The sequence below is a fragment of the Lagenorhynchus albirostris genome, chromosome 17 (assembly GCF_949774975.1).
Source record: "Lagenorhynchus albirostris chromosome 17, mLagAlb1.1, whole genome shotgun sequence".
Lineage (NCBI taxonomy): Eukaryota > Metazoa > Chordata > Mammalia > Artiodactyla > Delphinidae > Lagenorhynchus > Lagenorhynchus albirostris.
The window spans coordinates 77,817,594-77,838,803 of record NC_083111.1 but is presented as its reverse complement, the minus strand read 5'-3'; the positions used below and the strand labels follow the sequence as shown (position 1 = coordinate 77,838,803).

The following is a 21,210-nucleotide window of genomic DNA, read 5'->3' as shown; positions in this document are numbered from 1 at the left end:
GCCCTAGTCTGTGCGCGCAGAACCACGTGGGGTGTGCGTGTCAACACGCTTATTACTAGAACCCCTGCAACGTATCAGACTTTTCCCACCGTTTTGCTCTTTTTGTTTTTCGTGCGTGTATGTGGCAGATGGTCTCGTAACTGCACCGTCTTCCTTTTCCGTGGCTCTGGGTCACGCCCATAGCCATGTCCCATGTCCGGTTACCTGTGGCTCGTCTTTTTCTTGCTGTTTCCCCCCCTCTGCTGCCTCCAAGCAGTGGAGTTTTTACACCCTGAGGCTGTTAGCCTGGCCGCCGTATTTTCAGACTCTCCGACGACTGAGGCTGGCTGGTCAGACACCCGGTAGCAGATAGGGCAGAGGACTGGACCGTCCCGTGGTTGCCATGGCTCCCAGATCATTGATCCAGGACTTCAGTCCTTGGGCCAGCGATGGGGAGAAAGGGGTCCCAGGCAGTGTCGTCCTCTGCGGGCCCCCTTGGGCTGAGGGGAGGGGGCAGATTCCCTGCGGGTGAGACACCTCTGGCTGACGAGTGCCACCATCCCTCCAGCTGACGGAGAACAAAGCTGGGCCTGAAGTGGGCCAGAAGCTCCGGCAGCCGGGCTCAGCGGCTGGCCTTCTCTAGCCAGGCAGGTGGAGCTGCGCTACTGGGACGGAGCACGGGATTGGGATTTGGAAATCAGAGCTCATGTCTTGTCCTCTGCAGACCAGCAGTGTGATGTGGGCAGGTAGCTTTGTCTCCCTGGGCCCTCGTGTCCTGGTCTGTGGCATCAGACTTGAGCCATGGGCCTGCCAGGGCCGAGGTCTCCTTTCCACCGCTGAGGACGCAAAGGGCCGGCAGAGCCAGCCCCTTCTGTAGCCGCAGGTCTTGTCTGGCCTGGGGGCGCCTCCTAGGCCTTTGCTCACTGAAGCGCTTCTTTCCTCCCCTAGGGAGATCCTGGCATCAAAGGTGACAAAGGACCTCCCGGTGGGAAGGGTCAGCCTGGAGACCCTGGGATCCCAGGCCACAAAGGTCACACAGGCCTAATGGGCCCCCAGGGACTACCTGGGGAGAATGGGCCGGCCGGGCCGCCGGGGCCCCCGGGCCAGCCAGGATTTCCAGGACTGAGGGTAAGGATATTGGGGCTCCTTGGGACTGAAGGGGAAGCCCGTGAGGTGTGTGGGCTTCAGAGGGACCAGGTTACAGATCCCAGTAACCTGCATGACCCGGGGCAGGTGACCTCTCCTCTCCGAGCCTTCGAAAGGGGCGAGGAGAACCTCCCTCCCGGCGCTCCGCTGCGATGGTTAAAGGAGGTAACGCCGCATGGCTTACAAGGGCTCCAGAGCAGCGTCCCTCTCTCTCAGTGTGCTGCACCCCCGAGGCTCCACTCCTCGGGCTGTCGCGCGCTTCTGCCCCAGGACCTGGTGCCGCAGGCCACTGAGAAGATGCAGCCGGATCTCAGTGACCAGAGCTTCCGCGGGGACGGCTGGCTGTCCGTCCCGTGCCCGGCTCTGCCTCTCTCCTGTCTGCCTGTCTGGGGTACTCATTCTTCCCTTTGGGTCCAGCTTTTCCCAAATGTAAAAGGAAAGGCTTGTTTAGAGCAGTGTTTTTTCTTTGAACATACTGTATTCCCGTGGCAGACTTCTTATCTTTCACAGACTTGTAGCATCGGCACACGCTGGCTGTAGAGAGGAAAAGGCAGAGCTCGGTGGACGTGTCAGTGGGGGCTGGTTGCCAGGTCCCCGTGACCTCCCCACCCCGCCTCTGCAGCCCGCGTGGCCCTCGGGGGACCCTCCGGTTCCTCAGAGCACAGGCTTACATGGTCTTCAGAGCCCCTGCCTGCTCTGAGGTTCCGTGTCACCGTCCCTGCCAGGGCGCCTGTGGCCAGCCTGAGCTTCCACCACCGTGAAAGAGGCCAGGCAGCCAGCCCCCCACCCCTCCTCTGAGTCTTTGCCAAGTTCTCCTGCTGCTGTGGGTAGCGGTGGACATTCTGGGACTAACCTAAAAGATTACTGACCAGAAAGGCAAAGAAGAGAATAAGGACACAGAGCCCATCTCACGCTGTGCGAGACGCTGGGGCTGCGGAGATGAGCACAGTACAGCCCCCAGCCTTGGGGGTGGACACCGCCCTGAAGGGCTCTGATGACGAGGGGGGAGCCCGGTGCGGCAGCAGGTCTGCTCGCGGATCCATCTAAGAATCGCACGTCGCCGTGGGCGCCTGGAGGTGGCGCCCGCCTTCTCTGCCCCCTGACCCATCGGTTTCTGTGACCAGAGCAGGGCAAGCCAGACCCTGGGGACCAGAGCAGCCAAGTGACCAGTGGGAGGAAATCAAACACGATTTCATGCAGGAGGCAGCCTGTGAGCGGGTCCTGCAGGAAGATGGCATTTTGGCAGGGAGAGGCTCAGAGCAGACCTCCCGGGTCCAGAGCTGGGGAAGGGGTTTGTGTGGGGACGGGGGGAGCAGGGGCCCCAGAGAGAAAGGAGTCCAGGTCGCCGTACATGACGGGATAACGCCGCCTGCATGGCGGGGAGCAGGCAGACGGCTCCAGGTGTAAAAGGGGTTGAACTGGGGAGCTATGGTGTATGGGGCTGTGACTGTCGTGGCTTCCCGAGCCATCGCAGGTCTCAGGAGGCAAGGGTTCCTGGGAGGATGAACGACTCCGCCTTCCCTCCCTCCTAGGGGGAGTCTCCATCCATGGACATCCTGCGGCGGCTCATCCGAGAAGAAGTGGAGAAGCAGCTGGAAAGTGAGTAGCTGGGCTTTATCACAGCCGCGTAGGTCGGGTCCTGGGTGCTTTTAAGAGCCCCAGGAAGCAGTCCATTCACTCGTCCTTCAGGACTTCTGTAGCCTGGTTGGAAAAGGCAGCCTAAGAGCAGCTGCAGTAGCCATCAGGGCTGAGGCGCCCTGCAGGCTCCAGCCAGCCTTCTCTGGCACAGATCCCGCTCCAAGCTTCTCCTCAGGGCAGCTTGAATTGCCGCTGCTCGATCACCTCCAGGAAGCTCAGCATCCACAGAGCAAGCTTCTCACGAGCCTTCATTTCTTCCGTGCGCTCAGTTGTTTATCTAACGAGGAAGCAGCTCCGACAGGCCTGCAGCGGGTCTGTTAGTTAGAACTCACAGCCCGGGGAAGAGACAGAGACATAAACAGACAAGGCGGCTTCAGTACAGTAAGAAATGCGTGTGGTTTAATTTGGCACAGGGGGTGTTGAAGAGGAAGGATGAAAGTACCTAGGATAGCTCAGGGGGCGGACAGGTGAGGAAGGGCTTCCCAGAGGAGGGGCCGCGTGAGCCGAAAGCAGGGACAGGATCCCAGGCCTTTGGAGCAGCGTGTGCCGAGCCCCTGAGGGGGGCCTGAACACACAGTGCTTTCAAGGAACTAGAAGCCTTGTAATCCTACTGCACTGGGTTTACGGTGAAATCCCAGTCTTGCATGAGCCCCATACACGGCAGGTGCTCAGGAAGGGAGAGAGATGGGAAGGTAATGGTAATAACACGAGCATGCAGGGCTGGCCCTGTGTCGGGTGGAGTCCTCAGCGCTCAACACATGTTAACTCGTGGAAGCCTCGGTGAGCCTGTGAGGCGCATGTGATTGTTAGCATCAGAGGTGCTGAGGAACTTAACCAAGGCCGAAGAGCTGGTAAGTGTCTGACCAGGGTTTGCACGCAGGCAACCGAGCTGCAGAATCCAGGCTCCTAACCGTCATGTTCTCTGGACCAGTGACCATGCCCACTGCGCTATGTGTGGGAAACTGTTAGGGGAAGAAAGTCACAGACAACTCTGTAGTAGGGATGATCGGAAACCCACTGCTCTTCCCAGGCACGGATGGACAAGCGGGAAGGACGTGTTTATTCACGTGGTGGTGTCTCAGACAGTTATTCTGCGCCTGGCACGTGGCAGACTCTAAATGGGGTAGGGGACGCAGCACTGAACAAGATGACCCTCTTCCCTGCCCTCCTGGCGTGTCCAGGTGAGCACGGTCTGTCTCCCTACGCAGGAGAACCAAAGACGATTCCCCGGAGTGGACAGCACAGAGCTGGGGTTGGTGGAGAGGAAACCAAAGGCTGGAATGGTGACCCCCACCCGGCGGGGTGGGTCCTGAGGGCGCCCGTGTGGCGATCCCCACCGTCTGCTCTCCGAGGGTTGCATTTATCGGTGACAGGAAGGGCCTCCGCCTGTGAGGAGTTTCCAGCCCTTGGGCAGAGACAAGCCCTGTTTTGAACTAGTTTAACTGGAGCGTCTGCTGGGCTGAGTCCTTTCTTCCAAATAACCTTTCGAGAAGGAAACATCAGCTCCACTTTCAAGATGAGAGAATCAAGGCTCAGAGAAGTGAGGCGTGAGGCCGGGTCTCGGCGCTAGAGCACAGCCCTCCCGCTTCCCTGCGTGAGACGATGAGGGGCTGCCGTGGGAAGCCGACCCAGCAGGCTGTCAGAAGCCCCCGACTCTGCCTTGGTTCTGCCACCAGGGTACCGGGAGGGTGTCCACATGCCTCTCTGGGCTGGGTCACGCCACCTGCGAGATGAAGGACTTGGCCTGATTGTCTGGGCCGTATGGCCAGCAGAGCAGAAGCCCGTGCTGGCCCTGGGGCGGGCTCTATGCCCAGTGCAGAGGAGGGCGTGGCAGCCGGCAATGGGGCCTCTGGGGCTTTTGAATCAATTCTGTAATCTTCACGTTTCAGACGCCTAAGGATCATTAGTGATATCATATCCAGCCCTTCATTTATGGATGAGGAATTCAGCACTTAGAGAGGAGAAGTCCCTAAGCTGCTCTGTGTAAGCCACTTAAATCCCACCCACCCCCACCGGCCTCAGTTTCCCCAAACTGACAATTACAACAACAACTTCTGCTGCTGCTATTACTGCTGTCAGTGCCACCACCTCGATCGTAGCAGCGATGTCCACGCAGCACTTAGCTTGTTCCAGGAGCACTTTCAGTGCCTTGTCCCATCTGCTCCATCCTCACACCAGCCCAGTGGGGTGGTGGTTATTTCGTTGCATCCATTTTGCAGAAGAGGCAGCGAAGGCTAAGAGAGGTCGGGTAGCTCGCCCAGGGCCACGCGGCCGGCAGCGGCTGCCTGGGGACCCCAGCCCAGGCTGCCTGGCTCCAGAGGCCACGGCTGTAGGTACAGGTGCCGTGCAGTGTGCTCTCGATGTAGTTTCTCTTACTCTTGTTTTGCAGCTGTTACTGTCTCCCCAGGGCTGAGCTTGGCAGTGAGCTGCCATCCTGTCTTTGGGGCAGCCCTCCTTCATGAAATGTCTCTCTGTTTTTCCTGCTCCACAGTCAGACTCGCCTACCTCCTGGCCCAGATGCCCTCAGCGCACACCAAGGCCTCTCAAGGCAGACCCGGGCCCCCAGGGCCCCCTGGAAAAGATGGGCTTCCAGGTCGGGCAGGCCCCATGGGGGAGCCAGGACGGCCTGGGCAAGGGGGTCTGGAGGGACCCTCTGGGCCCATAGGTCCCAAAGGTGAGTGAGGACCCAGGAAGGTGCGCTTTGTACACGACACGAGGGCTGAGAAGGAACCAGGGTGCGTGGCCTGTGTGCCACTGAATATGCGTGATCCAGCCTATTCTTCTGCCCTGCGGCCTGCCAGCACCCTGCATTGTGGCATCATGTAATTTCTTCATATGCAGAAGAGGGTTTCATACTTGACATTTCTGCAAAATGATGCTTCTGCCAGGAGCACTGAGTCTGTTTCCTCCTCCTGTCTTTTCTGTCTCCATCTCCACTGCTCGAGTTCCAGGGAGTAGCACGAAATGCCCCTTTTCCCCTTTCGAGTTGGGAAGTCAGTGAGGATATAAGACCTTTAAGCTCCAGGCAAATGGGCATTAAACACCAGCTTACATGTGAATAAGGTGGTTTCAGCTAAAGCTGGACATGGCTGCCAACTCTCCTGCTCTCAGAGAGCTGCCTGACCCGGACGCAGCTGCTGCCGGCAACAGGGAGTCTCTCCTTCAAGGGGCAGCGCCTGCCCCACTTAACACAGCGCACTGTGGAAGCAGGTCGGAGGCACTCTCTTTGCAGGCAGACAGATGTGAAAGGGCAGGAAAGGACATGAGCCCAGACTCACCCACCTCCTCATTCACCCTTTCTCTCTGGCAAGGAATAAGCATGTGGTGGGTGCTGTGATCTCAGCCGGCACTTGGTGACTGAGGTGGGGGGAATGCACGCCCCTAACATCTTCCTCTTTCAATCTTCCATTCCTTAATTCTTTATTTTTATTTTTATTTTTATTTTTTGGTTGCTGCAAGATTTGCGGGATCTTAGTTCCCCGACCAGGGATTGAACCCACGCCCTAGGCAGTGAAAGCTCGGAGTCCTAACCACTGGACCACCAGGGAATTCCCTCTTAATTCTTTATTCATTGATTTATTCCTTGTAATGTTTCTCCTACTGAACTTTTTGTTAAGTTTGTGTCCAAGTCCTACTTCTTTTGGTTCGTAAAACAAAATACATGAAATCAATGTCAACAAGAAAACATAAGGCATGGAAAACATCAGACTATGACAAAAGACTGACCAAATGTAGTAATCATACCAATAAATAAGAGTGGCCTAAAATCTCCATGAACTAGCAAAATTTCAATTTGGATTATAAAAGAAAATATCATATGTTGCATACAGGAAATATTCTGGAAGCAACATAGCAAAAAAAAAAAAGGAATGATGAAAAAGAAGTTGAGAGAGACAGTTTAATCAAGTTTGTGTAGTATTAACCCAATATAATCTCAGATATCCTCCCGGGGGAATGGACCCTCTTTCTTCTGAACATCTATTAGGATTTTAAATTCCTGTGATTATTAGGACTTGTCTGATTCTGCTTCACATTAGAATTTCTTTGTGCCCTGCTTCATCTGTCTGATTAGAATTCAAGCTTCTTGAGAGTAGAGCTGTGTCTTACGTACATGCTGTGTCTTACGTACATTAGAATTCAAGCTTCTTGAGAGTAGAGCTGTGTCTTACGTACATGCTGTGTCTTACGTACATTAGAATTCAAGCTTCTTGAGAGTAGAGCTGTGTCTTGAGAGTAGAGCTGTGTCTTACGTTTGTTTATCACCCAACTCCTCCTTGATAGAGGTTCAAGTAAAATGCTTTTAGAACGTGGTGAAGAGTAGGCATACGTGAGTGGATGTGGATGGGAATATGTGTTTGTATACAAGAGAGTGTGGGTGTGAACATTTGGGTGCCTGTGTTTGATGTGTTTACCAGCGTATACATATTTTTGCTAATATATGTGCGAATGTACATATGTGTATGTGTAATTGGGTAGTTACACACTTGAGTGAATGTTTACGTGTATATATGTGTATTTGAGCAAATGTTTGGAAGGAGTGTCCAATTATATTGGTGTTCACATGGGCGTCTTTCTGAATGCAAGTGTGTGCTTGAGTGTGGGTGTGAGTGTGTGAACAGGAGCTAGGGGTGCGAGTGTGTGCTTGAGTGTGGGTGTGAGTGGGAGCTAGGGGTGCGAGTGTGTGCTTGAGTGTGGGTGTGAGTGGGAGCTAGGGGTGCGAGTGTGTGCTTGAGTGTGCGTGTGAGTGTGTGAACGGGAGCTAGGGGTGCGAGTGTGTGCTTGAGTGTGGGTGTGAGTGGGAGCTAGGGGTGTGAGTGCTTGAGTGTGCATGTGAGTGTGTGGACGGGAGCTAGGGGTGCGAGTGTGCTTGAGTGTGCTGTGAGTGTGTGAATGAGAGCTAGGGGTGCGAGTGTGAGGGGCGTGCGAGCCGTGGAAAGCACACCAGCAGTGCTGGCCCTGCCCCCCACGTGGTGGGGCTCCCTCTCTCTGCCACCGTCCTGGGTCTCTACCATCAAAGATGCATGTTTCTCTCACTAGGTGAGCGAGGAGCCAGAGGTGACCCAGGTGAACCTGGAGTTGGCCTCCGAGGCGAGGTGGGACCCGCCGGGATCCCAGGTAGGAGCAGGCGCTGGGCTCTCAGGTGGGGAAGGGCCCGCCAGCAGCGAGTGGGCCGCACGGGGCAGCCCTCCCACCTGCATCGCCAGGGGCCTTGGGAGCGGCTGGGAGAAAGGGCTGCCTTAACTACTGACGGGGCGGAACCCAGATTTGTTTTATTACATCTTTCTAAGACGTCAGCTTCTTGGCTCACCGTGCGAACTGTAGTATATCCCGTGAGTTCTTGAGGTGTATCCCGTGAATTAAAAGTCCTGTGAAATGGTCCTGAAGAAAACTGATTTGACCTTAAATAAGTCAGGACAGTGCTGGGGACCGTGCTTCTCTTTCAGACATGCCTAGTACAAATTAACTTCTCTGGTGCAGTGCTAAGGGACCTTGCATAAAATAATAATGTTTATTTCAGTTAAACCAACATTTTCCAAACTCACCTGAATGTAGGATGCTTTTTCTTTCACTATGTAATGTAATACCCTGTTACTATTCTCAGAACACATTTTGGAGAATGCTGGCCACGTGGCAGGGTGGCCAGCCGTCCTGGCCTTTCTGGGGCTATGGGGTTCCTGGGACATGGCCCTTTGAGTTTTGAAACCTGGACAAGCTGGCCACCCTATCTAATGGTTGTATGGGACTAACTCTAGAACACAGCAGTATCGCATTCCGAGATGAGGTGTGGAAGAACTCAGACTGAATTGTTATCAAACTCCACCTCATTGAGGCTTCTATTTTTATTTAATTTTACTTTATATGATTCCCCGTGGTCATTTCTGAATATTAGGCCTGCAGGTCATTTTATTTTTAGTACTTATATCTTCTTGATTTTCCAAATTTCCTATGGTGGAAATGTTATTCTCATGAGAGAAGATAACTAGACACACATTATACATATTTGTGATAGCTTGCCTACTTTTCAGTAGCTTAAAATATTAAGAATATTTTAAAAATAAGGCAATTCCAAATAAAGATTACAAGGCCGAACAGAAAGCATTGTGATGGGGGAGATAACTGTACCAACGTGAGGCTGAGATAATGACTAGATGTCAGTGGTTCCCACCTGAAGGAATGAACAACACTGCTGGCTCAAAACTCAGTCGAGACAGGAATACAATAGATTAAATAACTACTACTAAAGCATGAACAGAATTCATGCAATGTCCAAAGATCATTTAAAGGGAAAAGTTTACTTTTTGTTTATGTTATGGAGGGACCCAGATTTTCTAACAAGGTGATTACTAAGGCTTAAGGAAGAATATCACTGTTAAGGTCAACTACAACACTTAGCACTGAGCTTCCCAGTTGCCAAAGCAAAAAGGGAGATTGATTACATATGATATCATGATGCTTAATAAATGGAGGCATAGAAGTTTGTTTTAAGTAAACAACCTAAATGGGAAAGGAATTTAACTGAATCACTTTGCTCTATACCTGAAACTAACACAACATTGTTAATCAACTGTACTCCAATATAAAATTAAAAGTTAAAGAAAAAAAAGATTTAACCAACAAAAAAAAGGAAGTTTGTCTTAGGTAGTATTTTCTGGATCTAAATTTTGGGCTCTCAGTTACTTACTTCCTACTTACATTGTCTTTGACTCTGATTTGCAGAGTAGTTTAATGTAGTCCATGTATGTGGTTCAAATTTAACATATAGATAAAGCCTAGAAACTACAGAATAAATGGGACCATTTAGATACTGGCTAATGGAATGTGACTAGGTATCTCCAAGGATACATGAATTGCGGCTGACTGTTAATGGTGGGGACTTGGTGTCCCAACTCGGATGCATCTCCTAGAACCAGACACAGACGGTCCGGTTTCTCTTTTCCTTGTAACAGAGGATGCGTTCCCTACCTGGCCTCCATCTCCCCTTGTTTATTTCTCTCCTATGGCACCCTGATTACTGTCCTAGTCCAAACCGTTAAGGCAACCCTTTTCCTGCAAAGCAAGGTGTCCACATTTCCTCCTCTCTCCAGCCAGGGCGCCCAGAACGTGGGGTGTTCTGAGGTTGTTGAGTCTTCAGTTCATACTGAATGGAAGTAGCGAGATCAGGGCTCATTTGCTCCAGAACGAACTTGAACCACCTTCTGTTTCTTTTGCTCCTTGGGCCAGGTCAACCCGGGGAACCTGGCTATGCTAAAGATGGGCTGCCCGGGGGTCCCGGTCCTCAAGGGGAGACAGGACCAGCTGGACACCCTGGCCCCCCAGGACCCCCCGGCCCCCCTGGCCAGTGTGACCCCTCCCAGTGTGCCTACTTCGCCAGCCTTGCTGCTGCTCGACCTGGTAATGTGAAGGGCCCCTAGAAGAGTCCCGAATGCCAGGAGTCGGCGGTGGATTTCTGAAACTTGAACGCAGAGCCCGATGGGAAGCAGAGGTCTTGAGACATTTCAGCCTTGTGTTTTTTTTCTTTCTTTCTTTTATCATTTGTTTTTGTCTTATTTTCTTGAGAGACCTCAACATTATTAAAACCAACAGATGCTGCCGGTCGGTCAGATTATTATTATTATTATTGTTGTTGTTAATTATTATTATTATTTCATATGGTAATGCTTTTCGAGTTTTTCCCCTCTCCTCTCAAGTTGGGAAAACTTGATTCGTGGGGCAGGGGACTGTTTGGTTCTCGTTCATCTGACAGCCCCCATTTGAAGTGTAGCTGCCAGTTTTAAGGAAACTCTCGGTGCTATGAAAGCCCGACCAGACACTTGCCAAACTTAACTCTTTCCTCAAAAGGAGACTTTAAGAAAATGAGGCAATGGGCTTCTATTCTTGATTGTGCCCAGAGGTTGCCCGGGGAGAAATTATCCACCAGTCGCTACTTCCCAGGAGAGAGAAGTAAAGCAGGAAGAGAAAGAATTTGCAGACACGAAGAACATCCTGTCCTCCTGATGCGAAGCGCGCGCAGAAGGGCGCAGACTCCCTCCTTTGGGGCCAACTCAGCACCTCGGTGTTTCAAACCTGTGGGAGTGAAACACTGTCGCACGGCTCGCAGCAGCTTCCTGGAGTCCCACATCTGCACCAAAGATGCGGGAGCTGGTGTGGGAAGAGTAGCCCCGTGTGTTAATGTGGCTTCTGAGCCGTGGACAGAACCCCTCCCTGCCCCTCGCTGTTGGTTTCACTCTAATTTTGAAATCAGGGGGTCCAGAGACCACTCCCGTGTGTTTTCCTGATGGTGGGCAACTGGCCGGGGTGCTGGCCAGAGCTGGGAAATCTGTGCTTCCAGCTTCTGGCTCTGAAATAAATGGCATCGAGTGTGTGTGTGTAAATGACATGCCCAGCTTGAACGGGTGCTCAATAAATCCAAGTTTCCTTCTCTTCGGTTTCCCGTGACGATTCCCTTCTTATCGCCCGCGTCTGCCCCCGCGTAAAGCCCTCAAGGCTGGGGATGCATCATTTTCCCTGGGGTGCCCAGGCCAGAGCCACGGTCCTGTCCACGTGCTGAATACACACGTGGGTGAGCTACTGCGTGTGACCGCGCCAGTTCCTGGGCAGCGTACTTATCCAGCACCTCCTTTTTATCACCTGTGTGCTAGATGCTTCTAATCAATTTAGGAACCCGGAGTACAGACGTCCACAGATGTTGGAAGGGTCCATATGTAGAGAAACATTACTGCCACAAGTTAGAAATAGGATCCAAGACCTGCTTCTCTCATTGGAGCTGAATCTGGGGGTCAGTGGGTGTCAGGTCCTCGGGAAGCAATGCCTGTCAGTGCAGGATGAGACGACCTCCTTCCTGTTTTTGCACATCTGCCATCTCAGTGTATTCCCACAACCGTAAAAGACACAAGGGCGTTATTATAATATCCTTTTCTGTCTGAAGAAACAATCCCAAAGACCTTAGATATCCTCTAATCCAGTGACTTAACAAAAACTTGACCATGACCCACAGCAAGAATGCAATTTCTTTGTGAGTCAGTGTATGCATACCTAAATATAAAACTAGGAGGGCTTATTTATCCTGACCACAAGGCCCTCTAACGTTTACTATTCTATTTCATTACAAAGATGCTCATCACAACCTACTGAGTTGATGCCATGAGCCACCAGTGCGTTGCAAGCTACAGTCAGAAGAACAGTGCTCTGGTCTAGAGGCACGGAGAGAGCCTGTCTCGGCGCAAAGCCTTGTGTAGAATCCAGTTCCCTGATGCCCTGAGCATCTTTTTTCTCTTCACGTTTCATTTTGCTTCTGTATTTTAAGCCGTCCATCATCTGGACCGAGAAGAAGGGTTTTATACAACAGAAAGAATGATTTGGGTGAGTCCACAGACTTCTTTGATTATGGGAGTTCTCAGACGCTCAGGTGGGGTATTGAGAGGGGCAGGGGCGTTCCTCCCCTGAGGGTCCTGGATTCATCCAGCTCCCCATGTGGCTTGGGAGTGGCTGCGTTTGTGGGCAGCTGGGGGAATGCGTGGACTGTCCTGAGTCCTTTCCAGGCACAGAGCTTGATGGGTTTCTGGAAATAAAGACGACTACCTCAGCAGCACTGAGGATTTCGGTAATTTCCAGCTCGAAATACATGAAAATGCTAGGCAGGGAAGTGCAGGGGTGTGGGGTGGGAGCGGACCGAGGGGACAGCGCGCCGCGGTTCCCATCTGCCTTGGCAGGGCAGCTCCGTCCCCAGGGAAGCACCTCCAAGACCACGGCCTGCTTCCGGAGGGGCTCTCAGGGCGGGTGTTGGGCGCGTGGGTGATGCTGGTAGTATCTGGCCTGAGAACCGTAGAAAGTCAGTGACAGGTTGCAAGAAGCATCACAGCAGTGTTTTTAAACCACCAAGATCCCTAGGGGGGTTCTGGAGGGGCCCTGCCAGGTGCCAGGAGGAGCTGGGGTGCAAACGGGTGGGCTCCAGTGCCCCCCAGCCAGAGAAGCTCAGACGGCCCCTGTTGTGCAGTGGGCACCTAGCATGTGTTTTCCATGCCCATCCTGCATGTCTGTGCCACTTCCCTGAAGCGGGCAGTCCTGTGGGGGGGATAGGGGTCCTGTGGGGGGGGATAGGGGTCCCCCCTGAGCACCCCTCGAAGAGCTTCTCTGCTCTTTGGCCTCGTGGCTCTCTCTAACGCCCTGGAGGGCTTTTTGCCCAGAAGTGCAGGAGACTTAGCGCGCCCTCGGGGTGGCCCTCAGCCAGTGGGGTATGGGGAGCGCAGGAGAGAGGCCTCTGTCCTCCCTCACTTTGGAAAGAACCTTCTGAGGTGCAACTTGCATGGCTGCTCAGACCGTCCGCGGGGGGACCGGCTCGATGCTGCGTCGGTATGGCTGTCCCTGCTGCCCCGCTCACACCCCCAAACAACCTGTGCCCGCATCTTAGGATCAGGCTCCACTTCAGGGAAACCCCACCGCGACAGGTCTCCACAGACGGCCCCGCGTGAACACGGGATTCAGAGCCAGTGCAGATTTTCTGGGGACAAGGACCCTGGGGCCTCAAGGGGGACGGGCCTGCCCCACGTGCTCGCAGCAAACATGGGATAGGCCTGAAGGGTCCCTGTCTACAGCTCTGGTTGGGGGCACCCCAGCGGGCCAGTTCCAGGTACCTGGGATGGTCCTGAGGACCACCAGGGTAGGGGCGCCCTCACCCGCCCTCAGCTGTTACCAGGTCGGGGCTGGTTCACGTTGAAAGCTGCTTGCCCAGCCTGCAGGGTAGGGAGCTGCCCCAGGAGCCTGTTCTTACCTCACACCTGCACCTGACCACCTTGCAGAGCCTCGCGTAAGGTCACGGCGCTGGGATCCGGGCATCCCACACAGGCAGCTGTCGTCCTGAGCAGCTCAGGGGAGAAAGTGTAGGTTGGTCTACACAGCAGGGCATCCCTTTCTCCCCACCCCACCGTCCTGCAGGACACTCTGCAGGGCCTCTGCTTCTGAGAGCGGAACTCCCTTTTCAATTCGAGCATGTCTGTTTCTTCCTCTTTCTCGCGCCTGTTGAGAATTTGTCAGCAGGCGGCAGCGGGCACCCGTCTCGTGTCCTCCCCCAACCTCTTCGGGGGGGTTACTGCTGCATTTTGGTTGTACTGTTTCCCGAAATATAAAACCCAGAAGCCACAGTGTGAGGGGCATCCCTCAGCAGGGTGACTGAGTGGGGCTCTGGTGTCCGTGCCTCCCACGGGAGGGGCCGAGGTCAGGTTGGGTTCACGGTCTCTGAGTTGACTGTCCGCACCCAATCCGCCTCCTGGGTCCCTGTATGCTGAAGGCATCGTTGGGGCCAGTCCGCCTGCGGCCAGTGTGACGTATTAGGTGTCGGGGTGCAGAGCGCTGGCCTTTTCTTCCTTTGGCGCGGCCCTGAGAGCCCCTGGGCTTCGGTTTCACCTAACGTGTGGATGAAGCCCCAGCGCGTGAGTGAAGGGGAAGACCGAAGTCACTTCCCTTAACGTTAAACTGAGACGGTCGAATAGAAACCCCAGCGTGGTTGGAGCGTGGGACGGAGGGTTCCAGATCGTAGAAAGGCCAGCAGATTCAGGGGAGCTTCCAGCGCATCTTTGTTCCAGTTCCTGCCCCCAGGAAGTATCGTGTGGTCAGAGGCGGACACCGCAGCACAGGGGGCCAAGGGCAGGCTCCTCAGTAGGCTCCTGGGTGGTATCAGCAGCTCTGGTCTCCCAGATGGGACCTGCCTGGGGCCACGGGGTGTGGCAGGGAGGCCACTGGTCCCGGAAAGAGCGGAGTTGAAGCTTGTCTGGGGCATTTTGAAACACAGAGGGCAATGATGTTCCAGTGTGAGGAAGCATTGCAAACAAGGACCAGGGGCATCCTGAGAAAGTCAGGCCCGGGGTTCCCACTGCTGGTCCAGGGCAGGGTATCCGCTGGTCCAAGCTCTGTGGGTCCAAGGCTTAGAGAGGGGTGAACGGGGCGAAGGGCAAACCCAAAGCACCACATTTGAAGGATGATCCTTCATTCTGAGACTGAGGTCTGGCTCATTTTTTTAGGGTTTAAAATGTCTCGTACCGTGAGAGAAGGAGTGTGTGTGCGTGTGCCGGGGGGAGTAATACTTATTTGTATATTTGGTTTTTTATAATCCGACTTGTCAAAATAAAGATCGGGTCTGATATCTTCATACTGGTTCCCAAGATTTGTTTTTTTCAACTACCAGTTCATAATTCCCACATCTGGGAACGCCCGGTGCAGCCCAAACCTTGAGTTATTTTTCACAAACAGGAAAATGAGACTCAGAAAGATACAGTGATTTTCCCAAGATCATGAACTATGGGGCCCAGTGTTTGGGTGCAAAGTCTCACCTCACTTCTTCAGCGAGTTCCCTTTAGGCTCCGGGATCAAATTTTACAGGGAAACTTTGCTTTTAACAAGACAGATTCTTGGGTCTGGTCCGGAATCACTAAATCAGGATCTCCGGGGGATGGTATTAACATGTTTTGAAAAGCTGCCCCCCCGGGAATCTCTGCCCTACCCTCAAACCATCCTCGGCTTCCTCGTTCAGGCTGAGCAGCCCGGTTGCTTCATGCTGCCCTTTTTCCCGAGAATAGTATCTATTTCAACCCAAGCGCAGGAGCTCAGAGTTGAGGCAAACCCAGAACTTGGCCAGACTCCGACGCCTCTGCAGATTTTAAGACCTTCCAAGATGAGATGCTTCCTCCTCAGAGTCTGAGGATGCTGCGGTGTGTTTGAAAGGGCCAGGCAGTGTGCATAAGCGACCCAGAGAACTGGGCTTCAACCTGCTGTCTCTGGCATTTTCCAGCCAACTCTCGTTTTCTGCCTGCCAACGGCTGCAGCCCGAGGACCCATCTCTGTAAGCTTCTGATGCCCCGAGGGCGGTGCAGGAGAGTGGGTTCTGGGCCCCAGAAGGAGAATCCTTGGTCCTGGCACAGATGCTCTAGAGACGCACAGCAGATGCTTGCTAAACAGTGACTGAGACCACGGGCTTCCCGGAGACTCCGGGCTGTGTCGGAGAACCTGGGCTTCTCCTGTGTGGGACCAGTAATAAAAACTCACCTCTCTTCCAGCCAGCGGCCGGGGAAGGAGCGACTTCTGCTGTACTGGTCTTCGCTTAGGATCATTCTGTCTTCCCCTCGGGGCACAACTCTGGTTTATACTGAAGGCAGGTTGGAGGCGCCTTGATAGCAGCCCTCAACCCCTGGCTTCTGTGAGCCAGGATTTGCAGGAACTTCCCCGGATTGAGTTCGGCACAGCTGCGGGGCTGAGCTGCCCCTGGTCAGCTGTCAATTAGCCTCCTTCACTTCCAGTCCGTAATGAGCTGTCCACGTGAGAAGGGCCCCTGCTGCCCTCTGCCCTGCAGCTGTACCAGCCTGAGGATGTCACTGAATAACGGAACAACCTGCGTTTCCGCTTCCTCCTTTGTGAAGTGGAATTAACATGTACTTCCCAGGATTCGTATGAGGATCGTTTTTTTCTTCCAGCTTTATTGAGATATAATTGACATATAAAATGGTATAATTTTACGGTATACAACAGAATGGTTTGATGCATGTATATGTTGTGAAATGATGACCTGAAAAAGGTGAGTTAATACCTGAATGCAGGGCACACGGATCCATCCTTTCCGACATCTCCTCTGTCACCTTTAAGAGCGATCGAGTCCACTTTGCTTGTTTGTTTACTCTAATCCAAGTAGAGAAACCCTTCCTTTCAAACCAAATATTTGCTTTCCATGTTTTTCAAAGCATGTTCCCTTAAGTTTTATCACTTATTCCTTGTTACACACCTATGAGGGGCGGGGCACGGTTCTTTGCCCCCATGGTAATTCGGAAACGGTGGCAGAGGGTTGAGCCCACCTGCCCCAAACCACACACACAGCTCACGTCCCCAGCTCACTGTGGGATCACACCAAAGCGTCCAGGGAGCTGGCAAACAGCAGCCTTGGTCTGGGTCGCCTTGTCTGCTTCCCACGGTGCTTTCTCAGGAGTAAGTGCTTTCTCCTGGCTCTAGGCAGAGGCGAACTCCAAATGTGCATTTGAAACAACACTTCCGTGAGGGAAAGGAGATGCCGCTTGTTCAATTATTAGGAGACGGGTGGCATTTCTGGCTCATCTTCATATGGTTGGGGAGGTGCTATTTCAGGGCAATCATTTTGTTTCTCTTCTTTTCCACTGGGAACATCTAGCTTCAGTTTCCTTTTGTGGTGCTATTTTATGAAGCCAGAGTGTGTGCCTATATATATAGTAAGTTATTAAAGCCATTGAAAACCGTGGAGCTGGCTGGGAGGTTCACCTGGGAGGGGAAAGAGAGCGTGAAACGAGGGGTGTTTCTGTCGTCAAGACGTCGGAGACCTGGAAAAGTGCTTAAAACAAGGCAATTCCGGACACAGACGGCTGCCAGGCCGATTTCGCGTTTCGACAACCGTTCCTCCTAAGGCATCATTGGCTCCTGTCCTCGCCTCTTATAACCCTGAGGATCGAGAGACGGAGCGAACGAGGAGGCCAGCCCTGTTCCGAAACGCACACGGGCACGGAGGCCTCATCCCGACGGCGTGACCTTTGACCACATAATGAACCAAGATCCTTCGTGTGTAACAGGACTGTTGCTGTTGCCATGGAGACATCGGTAAGGTGGTCTGTCCCAGTGTCACCTTGGTTCCCTTCTGGCATGTTCCCTGTAGTCAGGGGAGAATGGAGAACTTGGCAGGAATTACTGAGCCAGCTGCCACTCAGCACAGGCCTCTGATGGTCTGAGCAGGTGGGAACCCAACAGACGAAGGACGTGGCAGAGACGGGGCTGGAGGACCAGTGTCCAGCCTCAGAGGGATGCTGGCTTGTTTAAGCGAGCAGACGTGGTGCCAGGCGCTGGGGACAGCAAGCTGAACAGGAAACGAGCCCATCTCACAGATGGAGGTCACAGTCTGGAGAGACTTCATATAATTATATACAATCATATGTATATAAATAACTCCACGACACTATTTCTGGGCAACACATAGGGAGACAGACACACATGAAACAGAGCCTTACAATTTAATCTGATCCGTGCTATGGAAGAGAAATCTGTAGATATTGTGGAAGGCTCCACGATAAAAATAAAACTAATGTCATGTGCCAGCGACCCCGCCCACCGCGCGCCTGGAGCCTTGAATGCTTTATCTCGCAGCCATCGCGGGGCAGGTGTTTCTAGCCTCGTTTTACAGGTGAGAACACAGGGACAAGGGAGGTGTGGTGACTCTCTCCAGGTCACACGGCAGCAGGCAGGCAGGTCCTGATACGAAGATGGGCTCTGTGGGGTCCCTGTCCCTTCACCGACCACCCCAAGGGACGAGATGTGTGCAGCGAGCCTGGGTCCCTGGAGATTCCCCTTCACCCTCACTCTTTCTCTCAGCCAACGGGTACTTCTTCCTGAGCCACACTGGGGACCCTTGGGTTCTACTTTTCATCACATTTCAGGAAACAAGAGTTGTCTGGTTTGGACGGGAGTCTGTAGAGATGAGCCGTCTCGGGACGTGAGGGGCCCTGCAGGGTCCCAGCATGGGTTCCTTTGGGGAATGTGGGTCCCACAGGGCGGAGTCAGGACACACAGCCCCACCTGACGCCCCAGCTGCCAGACCAGAGTGAGGGGCTGGGAGGGCCACTCAGAAGGAAATGAAGCCACAGCATCACATTAGAGAACACTGGTCTGGACCTAATCAATGACGTATGAAGAACTGGGGACATTTCAACTGGAGGGAAGAATGCAGGGGCCTCACAGCTGAATCCAGGTGCCTGAAGGGAGATCGAAGAAAGGCAGGGGTGAGTCAAGATAGAAGATGACGGTGGTCACCTGGGCTCCATGAAACCATTTCTACAGAGCTGCCCAAGGAGAGGCGGCCCTGTCCTAAAGGATGAGAATGTTCCAGGTGCTGTGCGGGGAGAAGGGTCATACCACTGCCCGGGGTCGAGACGGGAGAACTGTGCCGGCTTCGTGGGAGTCGTGGCTTGCGGTTCAGGGATGGGCTTCCTTACGGGAGGGCAATGAGAAGAGGATGCCGGTACCAAACAGGTTACCGGGAGAGACACTGGAGAGAAAAGGCCACAAGGCTGTCCGAAAGAATCTTCTAGGTCAGAGTTGGGTAGGAATGAGGGTGGGGTGGGGAGAGGAGAGAAGTGATAGTTACAGATCACCTTGTAAATGGCCAATATTGGCTTTGACAGCTCTGTCTCCCTTCTCTCTCTCTGTCCTTCCCCCTGTCTCCGACAAATCCTGCCTCTGTCCCCCAATCCGAGAGGCTGTCTCCCTCCCTTTTCGCCTCTCTTGGTGTCTCTCTGCCCTTCTCCGTCTCCCTACATCTATTTTACACCTTCTCAGTCTTGCACTTTTGAGACTGCTGGCTTAGCCCTCCCTGGACTCTTCTCCCCCACCTCCCCCTGCCTCTCTCCCCTCTGAGCCCCAGCACCCGCCCCTCTCCTCGCCCCTGCTCTCATTCTGAAGCTCCTCCAGGGCTGCCCCTCTTGGAAGCGTCCAGCTTCCGGGCCCTGTTTCCACTCCTGGGTGCTTGGCGGGCAAGCCAAACAGCCTCAGCTCTCTGGGCGGTGGTGGCGATGGCCCGGGGGCTTATTCAGCGGGGGTGGGGTGGGGTGGGGTGGGGTGGGGGTGGGGAAGGGCTTTCCCAGCCCGAGGCAGAGGCTCTCCTCTGGAGAGGAGTGTGGAGTCCCTTGAGCCCTCCACATCTGGCCTGCCCGGCCTCGTGTTCATCCCACGAGGACGTGAGATTCATCATACATCCCTTTCCAGCATGCGGCTGCGCAGTTGGCTCTTCCGCCTGAAGTCTGAGCTAGTCCTGCTGCGGAGTTGGGTGAGTGCTTCTTTGCCCTCTAGTCAAAAGCAGGGCTCTCGCCTTTGATTGAGCGCCTGCTTGTCAAGGGCTTTTCTCTGTTTAGAATCCATTTGTTAGCGCTTCTGCTCAGGGAGGCTGCAAAGCTGGTCGTTAACAGACACATTTTCTGCGTCTGGAATTTTAATGGACTTGATTTTCTGCTACAAGCGTTTTAGGACTGAGGGACACAGATGGGGCTTCCTCCCCATGTTGAGAGGGTCCAGCCGCCTCCTCTCTGAGGCCACCCCCTCCCCCAGTGAGGAAGCCTGTCCTCCTGAGCTCTGTCTTGCAGCAACTCCCAGGCTCCTTGTCTGGAATTTTCTGAGCACACTCCCGGATTCTGGAGCTGCAGGGCTTCTTCCACTCGTGCGGCCATCTGATCTCCTCTGGATGGCGTGGCAGGCGGTTGAGGTCTGGCCTCCGCTGCCTCCCTGCCCCCAACTCGGAGGATTACAGACTTCCAGCCCTTCCCCAGACCTTCGAGTCCCAAGTGCCCTGCTGTTGCCGGCAAAGGGCGCCCCTCTGCCAGGACACCCTGGCGTCTCCCACTCCATTCTCCCCCACCCCCAGGTCCCCCCAGCCTGTCCTCAGGGTCCACTCAGGCTTCATTGGTGCCTGGAGCGTCCACTGGAGCCCCATGGAATTGGCCACACCCTCAGGGGCCCTGGGAGGGGCTCGAAGCTCAGGCCGGCAGGGGTTGCTGGCCCCACGGCGCGGCGGGCTCTCCCCACGCGGAGGCACGCGGACGGACTCCAGTCTCTCCCCCCTTCCCACAGGTGCAGCTGCCGCAAGTCTCAGAAGCATCGTCCGCTTTGGTTTCCTCCTCCCTAGGATGCGATCAAGCACGGCGCCTCCTTGATAAGACCCTGAAGGGATTTAATTACATTATTCTATGAAAAGTACTTGTAATAATATCTGGCCTATATTAAGTATGCAAAAACCACGAGCTGGTGTCAGCAGCAGCAGCGCTAGTAACATCACGTCGGGAGAGCTTTTCTGTGTCCCCCGCCTTTCCCGCTCCCACAGCCTCCCGAGGCCAGCTGGCTGTCAGCACTTAACAGGAGGCTGCAGGGAGCCGGCCACCCGCCTCCCCGCCCCCAGTCCTGACAGGTGCTGGCGATGTGCTGCGGGCTGTGGGTCAGAGGATGTGCGCGTGGCTGCCCTTTGGATCCCAGCCCTCAGGCCAGAGCACCGTTCCTTGGAGGTCCCTCCACCGGGACCCACAGGGCCTCCCTTCCCTCCACCCAGTCGTGAGGCCGGGAGGGGCGACAGCTGGTGGACAGCTGACTCAGCCCAGCAAGGAGGCAAGGGGACCAGAGGAGGGGCAGGGGTGAGGTGGGTGCGGATGGAGCTGAGGGGAGCTGCAGGGGGAGAGGTGGGCGAGCGAGAGTCTGGGAGTGGCCTCCGCCCACCAGGGCCCTGGCCGCATGTCCCCTTCTAAGTCAAGGGAGCTTGGGGCCAAGTCAGGCTCAGGTCAGATACATCGGGGAGGTGACCCTAAATCCCCACTGCACCGTGGGACCCCTGGGCCTCGAGCGGTACCATTTACCATGGAGGAGAGTGACTCATCACGCCGTACTGCATCCGTATTGACTTGTTACACGTCT

General features: G+C 54.2%; 1 protein-coding gene across 1 annotated transcript in view; it reads left to right on the top strand.

Moving 5' to 3' along the window:
- The window catches only part of COL22A1 (collagen type XXII alpha 1 chain), a 265,238-nt gene extending 254,054 nt beyond the window's left edge, over positions 1-11,184 (top strand). Inside the window, exons 60-64 of the mRNA XM_060128072.1 lie at positions 928-1,107; positions 2,658-2,724; positions 5,255-5,437; positions 7,801-7,878; positions 9,985-11,184. Coding sequence (XP_059984055.1) covers positions 928-1,107; positions 2,658-2,724; positions 5,255-5,437; positions 7,801-7,878; positions 9,985-10,175 — 699 coding nt within the window. The 3' untranslated portion in view covers positions 10,176-11,184. The remainder of the gene's footprint in view (positions 1-927; positions 1,108-2,657; positions 2,725-5,254; positions 5,438-7,800; positions 7,879-9,984) is intronic.
- The last annotated feature ends 10,026 nt before the right edge of the window (positions 11,185-21,210 follow it).